A 12,887-nucleotide genomic window follows, 5' to 3' on the forward strand; every position below is an offset into this window, starting at 1 on the left:
TGTCTGTATCAGTCCAGTAACCCTGAACCCTTTATATACTCTCTATAACACGGTCATAACAGTGTAATACATGTGTAATAACACCTCCTTCCTTCTCAAACTGTCACAGCAATACAGTGACTGAGGAGCTGAGCCCAGCAGAGATAGCACTGTGTCTGAACAGTGTTTCCTGTCTGTATCAGTCCAGTAACCCTGAACCCTTTATATACTCTCTATAACAGTGTAATAACAGTGTAACAGTGCTGTAGTGTTACTCCATTGCTAGTCAGACACCCTGTGGACACGCTGACCTCTGTGCTCTCACAGGGCTTGTCTATGGACTTGAAGGCTGGCCAGATCACAGCTCTGGTCGGACTCTCAGGAGGAGGAAAGACCACCTGTGTGAGTCTGCTGGAGAGATTCTACGAGCCCCAGGAGGGAGAGATCCTGCTGGACGGACACCCGCTGCAGGACTACAAGCACAGCTACCTGCACAGCAAGGTACCGATACTGCACTGTTCTACAGTAATAACACTGTACTGCACTGTACTACAGCACAGCGAGGCACCAATACTGTACTACAGTAATAACACTGTACTGCACTGTACTACAGTACAGTGAGGCACCGATACTGTACTACAGTAATAACACTGTACTGCACTGTACTACAGCACAGCGAGGCACCGATACTGTACTACAGTAATAACACTGTACTGCACTGTACTACAGCACAGCGAGGTACTGATACTGCACTGTACTACAGTAATAACACTGTACTGCACTGTACTACAGCACAGCAAGGCACCGATACTGTACTACAGTAGTAACACTGTACTGCACTGTACTACAGCACAGCAAGGTACCGATACTGCACTGTACTACAGTAATAATACTGTACTGCACTGTACTACAGCACAGCGAGGCACCGATACTGTACTGTACTACAGTAGTAACACTGTACTGCACTGTACTACAGCACAGCAAGGTACCGATACTGCACTGTACTACAGTAATAATACTGTACTGCACTGTACTACAGCACAGCGAGGCACCGATACTGTACTGTACTACAGTAGTAACACTGTACTGCACTGTACTGTGTGACAGTAGTAGTACTGTGCTATTCCACAGTAATGATACTCCACTGTCCTACACTTGTGCCTCAGTGTGACTCAGGGCTGCTCTCTCTCTCAGGTGTCCATGGTCGGTCAGGAGCCGGTTCTGTTCTCTGGATCCATCCGGGACAACATTGCCTACGGACTCCCAGACTGTCCGCTGGAGAGAGTACAGAGAGCAGCTGAGAGTGCAAACGCACACAAATTCATCTCTGCGCTGGAGCAGGGCTACGACACAGGTGACACTGTACTGATATAGATACAGTAACACACTGACACAGTGATGTAGAGTCACTCCTCACTGCGCTGGAGCAGGGCTACAACACAGGTGACACTGTACTGATATAGATACAGTAACACACTGACACAGTGATGTAGAGTCACTCCTCACTGCGCTGGAGCAGGGCTACGACACAGGTGACACTGTACTGATATAGATACAGTAACACACTGACACAGTGATGTAGAGTCACTCCTCACTGCGCTGGAGCAGAGCTACGACACAGGTGACACTGTACTGATATAGATACAGTAACACACTGACACAGTGATGTAGAGTCACTCCTCACTGCGCTGGAGCAGAGCTACGACACAGGTGACACTGGACTGATATAGATACAGTAACACACTGACACAGTGATGTAGAGTCACTCCTCACTGCGCTGGAGCAGGGCTACGACACAGGTGACACTGTACTGATATAGATACAGTAACACACTGACACAGTGATGTAGAGTCACTCCTCACTGCGCTGGAGCAGAGCTACGACACAGGTGACACTGTACTGATATAGATACAGTAACACACTGACACAGTGATGTAGAGTCACTCCTCACTGCGCTGGAGCAGGGCTACGACACAGGTGACACTGTACTGATATAGATACAGTAACACTGACACAGTGATGTAGAGTCACTCCTCACTGCGCTGGAGCAGAGCTACGACACAGGTGACACTGGACTGATATAGATACAGTAACACACTGACACAGTGATGTAGAGTCACTCCTCACTGCGCTGGAGCAGAGCTACGACACAGGTGACACTGTACTGATATAGATACAGTAACACTGACACAGTGATGTAGAGTCACTCCTCACTGCGCTGGAGCAGGGCTACGACACAGGTGACACTGTACTGATATAGATACAGTAACACACTGACACAGTGATGTAGAGTCACTCCTCACTGCGCTGGAGCAGGGCTACGACACAGGTGACACTGTACTGATATAGATACAGTAACACACTGACACAGTGATGTAGAGTCACTCCTCACTGCGCTGGAGCAGGGCTACAACACAGGTGACACTGTACTGATATAGATACAGTAACACTGACACAGTGATGTAGAGTCACTCCTCACTGCGCTGGAGCAGGGCTACGACACAGGTGACACTGTACTGATATAGATACAGTAACACACTGACACAGTGATGTAGAGTCACTCCTCACTGCGCTGGAGCAGAGCTACGACACAGGTGACACTGTACTGATATAGATACAGTAACACACTGACACAGTGATGTAGAGTCACTCCTCACTGCGCTGGAGCAGAGCTACGACACAGGTGACACTGTACTGATATAGATACAGTAACACACTGACACAGTGATGTAGAGTCACTCCTCACTGCGCTGGAGCAGGGCTACGACACAGGTGACACTGTACTGATATAGATACAGTAACACACTGACACAGTGATGTAGAGTCACTCCTCACTGCGCTGGAGCAGAGCTACGACACAGGTGACACTGTACTGATATAGATACAGTGACACACTGACACAGTGATGTAGAGTCACTCCTCACTGCGCTGGAGCAGAGCTACGACACAGGTGACACTGTACTGATATAGATACAGTGACACACTGACACAGTGATGTAGAGTCACTCCTCACTGTGCTGGAGCAGAGCTACGACACAGGTGACACTGTACTGATATAGATACAGTAACACACTGACACAGTGATGTAGAGTCACTCCTCACTGCGCTGGAGCAGGGCTACGACACAGGTGACACTGTACTGATATAGATACAGTAACACACTGACACAGTGATGTAGAGTCACTCCTCACTGCGCTGGAGCAGAGCTACGACACAGGTGACACTGTACTGATATAGATACAGTAACACACTGACACAGTGATGTAGAGTCACTCCTCACTGCGCTGGAGCAGGGCTACGACACAGGTGACACTGTACTGATATAGATACAGTAACACACTGACACAGTGATGTAGAGTCACTCCTCACTGCGCTGGAGCAGGGCTACGACACAGGTGACACTGTACTGATATAGATACAGTAACACACTGACACAGTGATGTAGAGTCACTCCTCACTGCGCTGGAGCAGGGCTACGACACAGGTGACACTGTACTGATATAGATACAGTAACACTGACACAGTGATGTAGAGTCACTCCTCACTGCGCTGGAGCAGGGCTACGACACAGGTGACACTGTACTGATATAGATACAGTAACACACTGACACAGTGATGTAGAGTCACTCCTCACTGCGCTGGAGCAGGGCTACAACACAGGTGACACTGTACTGATATAGATACAGTAACACACTGACACAGTGATGTAGAGTCACTCCTCACTGCGCTGGAGCAGGGCTACGACACAGGTGACACTGTACTGATATAGATACAGTAACACACTGACACAGTGATGTAGAGTCACTCCTCACTGCGCTGGAGCAGGGCTACAACACAGGTGACACTGTACTGATATAGATACAGTAACACACTGACACAGTGATGTAGAGTCACTCCTCACTGCGCTGGAGCAGAGCTACGACACAGGTGACACTGTACTGATATAGATACAGTAACACACTGACACAGTGATGTAGAGTCACTCCTCACTGCGCTGGAGCAGGGCTACGACACAGGTGACACTGTACTGATATAGATACAGTAACACACTGACACAGTGATGTAGAGTCACTCCTCACTGCGCTGGAGCAGAGCTACGACACAGGTGACACTGTACTGATATAGATACAGTAACACTGACACAGTGATGTAGAGTCACTCCTCACTGCGCTGGAGCAGAGCTACAACACAGGTGACACTGTACTGATATAGATACAGTAACACTGACACAGTGATGTAGAGTCACTCCTCACTGCGCTGGAGCAGAGCTACAACACAGGTGACACTGTACTGATATAGATACAGTAACACACTGACACAGTGATGTAGAGTCACTCCTCACTGCGCTGGAGCAGGGCTACGACACAGGTGACACTGTACTGATATAGATACAGTAACACACTGACACAGTGATGTAGAGTCACTCACCTCCACTGCGCTGGAGCAGGGCTACGACACAGGTGACACTGTACTGATATAGATACAGTAACACTGACACAGTGATGTAGAGTCACTCCTCACTGCGCTGGAGCAGAGCTACAACACAGGTGACACTGTACTGATATAGATACAGTAACACACTGACACAGTGATGTAGAGTCACTCCTCACTGCGCTGGAGCAGGGCTACGACACAGGTGACACTGTACTGATATAGATACAGTAACACACTGACACAGTGATGTAGAGTCACTCACCTCCACTGCGCTGGAGCAGAGCTACGACACAGGTGACACTGTACTGATATAGATACAGTAACACTGACACAGTGATGTAGAGTCACTCCTCACTGCGCTGGAGCAGGGCTACGACACAGGTGACACTGTACTGATATAGATACAGTAACACACTGACACAGTGATGTAGAGTCACTCCTCACTGCGCTGGAGCAGAGCTACAACACAGGTGACACTGTACTGATATAGATACAGTAACACACTGACACAGTGATGTAGAGTCACTCCTCACTGCGCTGGAGCAGGGCTACGACACAGGTGACACTGTACTGATATAGATACAGTAACACACTGACACAGTGATGTAGAGTCACTCCTGACTGCGCTGGAGCAGGGCTACGACACAGGTGACACTGTACTGATATAGATACAGTAACACACTGACACAGTAATGTAGAGTCACTCCTCACTGCGCTGGAGCAGGGCTACAACACAGGTGACACTGTACTGATATAGATACAGTAACACACTGACACAGTGATGTAGAGTCACTCCTCACTGCGCTGGAGCAGGGCTACGACACAGGTGACACTGTACTGATATAGATACAGTAACACACTGACACAGTGATGTAGAGTCACTCCTCACTGCGCTGGAGCAGGGCTACAACACAGGTGACACTGTACTGATATAGATACAGTAACACACTGACACAGTGATGTAGAGTCACTCCTCACTGCGCTGGAGCAGAGCTACGACACAGGTGACACTGTACTGATATAGATACAGTAACACACTGACACAGTGATGTAGAGTCACTCCTCACTGCGCTGGAGCAGAGCTACGACACAGGTGACACTGTACTGATATAGATACAGTAACACTGACACAGTGATGCAGAGTCACTCCTCACTGCGCTGGAGCAGAGCTACGACACAGGTGACACTGTACTGATATAGATACAGTAACACTGACACAGTGATGTAGAGTCACTCCTCACTGTGCTGGAGCAGGGCTACGACACAGGTGACACTGTACTGATATAGATACAGTAACACACTGACACAGTGATGTAGAGTCACTCCTCACTGCGCTGGAGCAGAGCTACGACACAGGTGACACTGTACTGATATAGATACAGTAACACACTGACACAGTGATGTAGAGTCACTCCTCACTGCGCTGGAGCAGGGCTACGACACAGGTGACACTGTACTGATATAGATACAGTAACACTGACACAGTGATGTAGAGTCACTCCTCACTGCGCTGGAGCAGAGCTACGACACAGGTGACACTGTACTGATATAGATACAGTAACACTGACACAGTGATGTAGAGTCACTCCTCACTGCGCTGGAGCAGGGCTACGACACAGGTGACACTGTACTGATATAGATACAGTAACACACTGACACAGTGATGTAGAGTCACTCCTCACTGCGCTGGAGCAGGGCTACGACACAGGTGACACTGTACTGATATAGATACAGTAACACACTGACACAGTGATGTAGAGTCACTCCTCACTGCGCTGGAGCAGGGCTACGACACAGGTGACACTGTACTGATATAGATACAGTAACACACTGACACAGTGATGTAGAGTCACTCCTCACTGCGCTGGAGCAGGGCTACGACACAGGTGACACTGTACTGATATCGATACAGTAACACTGACACAGTGATGTAGAGTCACTCCTCACTGCGCTGGAGCAGGGCTACGACACAGGTGACACTGGACTGATATAGATACAGTAACACACTGACACAGTGATGTAGAGTCACTCCTCACTGCGCTGGAGCAGAGCTACGACACAGGTGACAGTGTACTGATATAGATACAGTAACACACTGACACAGTGATGTAGAGTCACTCCTCACTGCGCTGGAGCAGGGCTACGACACAGGTGACACTGTACTGATATAGATACAGTAACACACTGACACAGTGATGTAGAGTCACTCCTCACTGCGCTGGAGCAGAGCTACGACACAGGTGGCACTGTACTGATATAGATACAGTAACACACTGACACAGTGATGTAGAGTCACTCCTCACTGCGCTGGAGCAGGGCTACGACACAGGTGACACTGTACTGATATAGATACAGTAACACACTGACACAGTGATGTAGAGTCACTCCTCACTGCGCTGGAGCAGAGCTACGACACAGGTGGCACTGTACTGATATAGATACAGTAACACACTGACACAGTGATGTAGAGTCACTCCTCACTGCGCTGGAGCAGAGCTACAACACAGGTGACACTGTACTGATATAGATACAGTAACACACTGACACAGTGACGTAGAGTCACTCCTCACTGCGCTGGAGCAGGGCTACGACACAGGTGACACTGTACTGATATAGATACAGTAACACACTGACACAGTGATGTAGAGTCACTCCTCACTGCGCTGGAGCAGAGCTACGACACAGGTGACACTGTACTGATATAGATACAGTAACACACTGACACAGTGATGTAGAGTCACTCCTCACTGCGCTGGAGCAGGGCTACGACACAGGTGACACTGTACTGATATAGATACAGTAACACACTGACACAGTGATGTAGAGTCACTCCTCACTGCGCTGGAGCAGAGCTACGACACAGGTGACACTGTACTGATATAGATACAGTAACACACTGACACAGTGATGTAGAGTCACTCACCTCCACTGCGCTGTGTTTCAGATGTGGGGGAGCGGGGCGCCCAGCTCTCTGGGGGAGAGAAGCAGCGCATCGCCATCGCCAGAGCTCTAATCAGAGACCCCCAGATCCTCATCCTGGACGAGGCCACCAGCTGTCTGGACGCTGACAGTGAGCACGCGGTCAGTGTGACTGTCCTGACCCCACTGTGTGACAGCGAGTGTCTCTGTGTGTCTCAGTGTCAGTGCAGTGATACTGTGTGTGTGTGTCTCAGTGTCAGTGCAGTGATACTGTGTGTGTGTAGTAATAGTGTGTGTGTGTGTCTCAGATCCAGTAGGCTCTCTCTGGCTGCTCTCGGACGGTGCTGGTTGTGTCTCAGTGTCAGTGCAGTGATACTGTGTGTGTGTAGTAATACTGTGTGTGTGTCTCAGTGTCAGTGCAGTGATACTGTGTGTGTAGTAATACTGTGTGTGTGTCTCAGATCCAGCAGGCTCTCTCTGGCTGCTCTCGGACGGTGCTGGTTGTGGCTCAGTGTCAGTGCAGTGATACTGTGTGTGTGTAGTAATACTGTGTGTGTGTCTCAGTGTCAGTGTCAATGAGCCTGTGTGTGTGTGTCTCAGTGTCAGTGCAGTGATACTGTGTGTCTGTCTCAGTGTCAGTGCAGTGATACTGTGTGTGTGTGTCTCAGTGTCAGTGCAGTGATACTGTGTGTGTGTCTCAGATCCAGCAGGCTCTCTCTGGCTGCTCTCGGACGGTGCTGGTTGTGGCTCAGTGTCAGTGCAGTGATACTGTGTGTGTGTCTCAGTGTCAGTGCAGTGATCCTGTGTGTGTGCAGTGATACTGTGTGTGTGTCTCAGTGTCAGTGCAGTGATCCTGTGTGTGTGTAGTAATACTGTGTGTGTGTCTCAGTGTCAGTGCAGTGATACTGTGTGTATGTAGTAATACTGTGTGTGTGTCTCAGATCCAGCAGGCTCTCTCTGGCTGCTCTCGGACGGTGCTGGTTGTGGCTCACAGGCTGAAGACGGTGGAGAGGGCCGATCAGATCATTGTGATTGACGGGGGGAGGGTGCTGGAGCAGGGCACGCACCAGGAGCTGATGGCCAGCGGGGGGAGCTACTACAGGCTGAGGGAGCGGCTTTTCACCGAGGAGAATGGAGACCAGTGACCACATGGATGCAACAGCCTCCTGTCCAACACAATAGATTCATAACAGGACAAGAGTATCAATATAAATCGGCCCTGTTGTTGAAGCCGATACCCTGGCTTCTCTCCAGACACAGCTGGGTGAGCTCCTCCAGTCAGGACAGGAGGCTCTTCTGTACACAAAAGGTGGTGGGGGTGTGGAACAAGCTGCCCAGCCCTGTGGTTGAAGCCGAAACCCTGGCTTCTCTCCAGACACAGCTGGGTGAGCTCCTTCAGTCAGGACAGGAGGCTCTACTGTACACAGAGGGTGGTGGAGGTGTGGAACAAGCTGCCCAGCCATTATACCTTTAAGGAAACAGCTTGATGAGACCTTAGGGTTATTTACCTACTAATGAGCAAATTAATTATGTTCTTAAGGGAGACCACACTACGTTGGGGTGATGTGACGCCTAAAGAAACTGGAATTAAGCCTGTCTTGTTCCTTTACGGTAAAACTGCTGCAGGTAGGGGTGAAAGGATTGCGGTGTCATTAAAAACACTGAATTAAAGAAAAACAACCGATTTCGGGATTCCTATTGGCTACGCGAGAGCTCGTTTTTCAGCCAATCAGCGTCGCCGCGTCACTGGTCGCCGGGCAGCGAGCCGCCGGGCAGGTTGGCCTCGCCGGAAACGCCGAGTTTGATCTCTGACCCCGCCCGGCTGCCATGGCGACGGTGTCGTCCTTTCCGGCTCGGCTACACAACTTCCTAGACGCGGTAGATTAAGACGCTCTGCAGGTGTTAAATCTGGATCAATCAAATTCAAGCAGCAGGTGAAGCGCACGTTAGCGGAATTGTTGCCAAGTCACATAAACGGATACAGTTCAATTCCGCTTCCTGAGCTTTGTCAATGTTTACATAAGTTATCCGATTAACTTTGTGGGCTCGCTTTGTGAAGTTGCCACCACCACACTCTGCTAATAAATAATAATGTTCAATCGAACTTGCGTTTTGTATTTGGCGTTCACAGTTTTATTTCGCAGAAACCCGCGAACTTTAACTTTACATTTTATTGGTGATATTTGCGCTATCCAGGCGGGCGGTGAGTGATGACGTCAGCAGGGCGCTTCGGACTGTCATGGCGGCGCCCTGCAGGCTTGTATCCAGACGGGCCGCGATCGGAGAACTAGGGGGTTTGTCTTGTGGTTTCTGGAGTGTTGTGTGCTGCACTGTGAATAAAGAGCCCTGTGTTTCCTTACCTTGTGGCTGTGAGTGAGTCTGTCTTGAGAGCTGCAGAGGAGGGCTGGGGTTGTCAACTAGGCCCAGATCTGCTGGACATGGGGACAGGACAGGCCTGCTGTCCTCTCTGAGCTGAAACACTGCTGGGTTCAGCTTCTGGTCAGCCAGCGACTCTGCTGCCTGGGGCTCAGAACAGCTGATCCTCCTGACTGACTCCTCTCCCCCTGGCAGGAGTGTGGAGTGACAGAGCAGCAGCAGGTTCCTCCCACTCTGTTTCACTAGGGGTAAGAACTAGAGTGCAAACAAACTACTCCAGACTGTTGAAATGATGCCTAAAGCTAAACAAACAGCTCCTGCTGAACTGGGCTCAATTCTGAGGGAGGTGAAATGCTGGTCTTGCCTTGTGTGCAGGAGAGTGGTGGGCTTTGCTGTGAAACCAATTCAAACCCACAATCTTTCTTCTCCATCTGCTCCTTCTTCCACTGGCTCTCCCAGCTCCAGCAGGTCTCAGCCAGGATCTGAACCTGCAACCTCCTGGCCACAAGTACAGCCTCTTAACCCTCGGCAGGGACACACACCCACTGGCCCAGTATCTTTAACTAGCAATCTGTCACTGTGGGACTCTCCCTCCAGGCTGAAGAGACTCAGTTCCCCCAGCCTGCCAGTGTGGGACACTCCTTCCAGACTGAAGAGCCTCAGTTCCACCAGCCTGTCAGTGTGGGACACTGCCTTCAGACTGAAGAGACTCAGTTCCCTCAGCCTGTCAGTGTGGGACACTCCCTTCAGACTGAAGAGACTCAGTTCCCCCAGCCTGTCAGTGTGGGACACTCCCTTCAGACTGAAGAGACTCAGTTCCTCCAGCCTGTCAGTGTGGGACACTCCCTTCAGACTGAAGAGACTCAGTTCCCCCAGCCTGTCAGTGTGGGACACTCCCTTCAGACTGAAGAGACTCAGTTCCTCCAGCCTGTCAGTGTGGGACACTCCCTTCAGACTGAAGAGACTCAGTTCCTCCAGCCTGTCAGTGTGGGACACTCCCTTCAGACTGAAGAGACTCAGTTCCTCCAGCCTGTCAGTGTGGGTCACTCCCTTCAGACTGAAGAGACTCAGTTCCCTCAGCCTGTCAGCATGGGTCACTCCCTTCAGACTGAAGAGACTCAGTTCCTCCAGCCTGTCAGTGTGGGACACTCCCTTCAGACTGAAGAGACTCAGTTCCCCCAGCCTGTCAGTGTGGGACACTCCCTTCAGACTGAAGAGACTCAGTTCCCTCAGCCTGTCAGTGTGGGAGACTCCCTTCAGACTGAAGAGACTCAGTTCCCTCAGCCTGTCAGTATGGGAGACTCCCTTCAGACTGAAGAGACTCAGTTCCCCCAGCCTGTCAGTGTGGGACACTCCCTTCAGACTGAAGAGACTCAGTTCCTCCAGCCTGTCAGTGTGGGACACTCCCTTCAGACTGAAGAGACTCAGATTTGCACCGGAACAAGAGTTACCGTGTCAAAACTTAATGAGCGGTGATCATATATACTGTTTTAAGTATGTATATTAATGTAAAGCTGTCTATTTTGTGATTCCCTGTATTTATTTGTGAAAAGAAAATAAAGTTCTTAAAAATTCAAATCGGCTCTGTTCTTTACCCCTCTGCTCCTGCTGTACTACAGTCATCTACAGTCTCCTCTATCTGTGTATTCTCATTATGCGTATCTTGTGTATTTGTTATTGTTGTTGTCATTCTATAAAGCTCTGTGAGAAGCCACCTTTAAAGGTCCTATAGAAAATAAAGTTTTTATTATTGTTGTTGTTGTTGTTACTTCTGTACACAGAGGGGGGTGGGGGTGGGGAACAGGCTGCCCAGCCCTGCTGTTGAAGCCGATACCCTGGCTTCTCTCCAGACACAGCTGGGTGAGCTCCTCCAGTCAGGACAGGAGGCTCTTCTGTACACAGAGGGGGGTGGGGGTGGGGAACAAGCTGCCCAGCCCTGTGGTTGAAGCCGATATCCTGGCTTCTCTCCAGACACAGCTGGGTGAGCTCCTCCAGTCAGGACAGGAGGCTCTACTGTACACAGAGGGGGGTGGGGGTGGGGAACAAGCTGCCCAGCCCTGTGGTTGAAGCCAATACCCTGGCTTCTCTCCAGACACAGCTGGACGAGCTCCTCCAGTCAGGACAGGAGGCTCTTCTGTACACAGAGGGGGGTGGGCGTGGGGAACAAGCTGCCCAGCCCTGTGGTTGAAGCCGATACCCCGGCTTCTCTCCAGACACAGCTGGGTGAGCTCCTCCAGTCAGGACAGGAGGCTCTACTGTACACAGAGGGGGGTGGGGGTGGGGAACAAGCTGCCCAGCCCTGTGGTTGAAGCCGATACCCTGGCTTCTCTCCAGACACAGCTGGGTGAGCTCCTCCAGTCAGGACAGGAGGCTCTACTGTACACAGAGGGGGGCGGGGGTGGGGAACAGGCTGCTCAGCCCTGTGGTTGAAGCCGATACCCTGGCTTCTCTCCAGACACAGCTGGGTGAGCTCCTCCAGTCAGGACAGGAGGCTCTTCTGTACACAGAGGGGGGTGGGGGTGGGGAACAAGCTGCCCAGCCCTGTGGTTGAAGCCGATACCCTGGCTTCTCTCCAGACACAGCTGGGTGAGCTCCTGGGATCAACTGGCTACTTCATATCCAAACGGCCTGGATGGGCAGAATGACATCTCACGCAGTTACAGCCAGGCGAATAGTTCGTATCACGTCCTTCGGTCTCCAAGACAGTCCATCCCAACGATGTCGCTGTACAGGTCACAGGCGGGCAGGGCAGAAGCATCTCTCGCAGCGGAAACCGAGAACAACAGGGCGCCCGGACGGCAATCTATTCTAATTGGAGTAAGGAAAGCGAAGGCAGGCGCGCACGTCGGCGTTTGAAAAGTTTATTTTTTTAATCGAATTTTCCGCCGAGGACGCCCATAACTCAGGCCCCCTGTACATCACAAACCCGTTAAAAGTCGAAGCCAAGAGGAATAATTTGAGGGTCCGATTCCGGTCCAACTCACCGGCGGAGGCGGCCTGGACGCCGCACAGAACCAGCACCAGCACCAGCACCAGGACCCGGATCATGGTCTCCTCCGTCTTCGGAGCCCCATTAGTTCGGAGCATTCACGACCCCCGTTGCCCCCGCCGAAGAGTGATTCCTGTCTCGCCTCTTTCACGAACACCTCAGTTGGGCTGTGTTCTCTTCCGGTTCTTCC

General features: G+C 50.8%; 1 protein-coding gene across 1 annotated transcript in view; it reads left to right on the plus strand.

The window, feature by feature from the left end:
• Window positions 1-9,688, plus strand: part of LOC148813640 (antigen peptide transporter 2-like) — a 23,302-nt gene extending 13,614 nt beyond the window's left edge. Inside the window, exons 9-12 of the mRNA XM_088908039.1 lie at window positions 307-480; window positions 1,174-1,333; window positions 7,358-7,494; window positions 8,274-9,688. Coding sequence (XP_088764165.1) covers window positions 307-480; window positions 1,174-1,333; window positions 7,358-7,494; window positions 8,274-8,477 — 675 coding nt within the window. The 3' untranslated portion in view covers window positions 8,478-9,688. The remainder of the gene's footprint in view (window positions 1-306; window positions 481-1,173; window positions 1,334-7,357; window positions 7,495-8,273) is intronic.
• Window positions 9,689-12,887: the final 3,199 nt, after the last annotated feature.

The sequence above is a fragment of the Atractosteus spatula genome (assembly GCF_055471065.1).
Source record: "Atractosteus spatula isolate fAtrSpa1 chromosome 10 unlocalized genomic scaffold, fAtrSpa1.hap1 SUPER_10_unloc_1, whole genome shotgun sequence".
Taxonomy (NCBI): Eukaryota; Metazoa; Chordata; class Actinopteri; order Semionotiformes; family Lepisosteidae; genus Atractosteus; species Atractosteus spatula.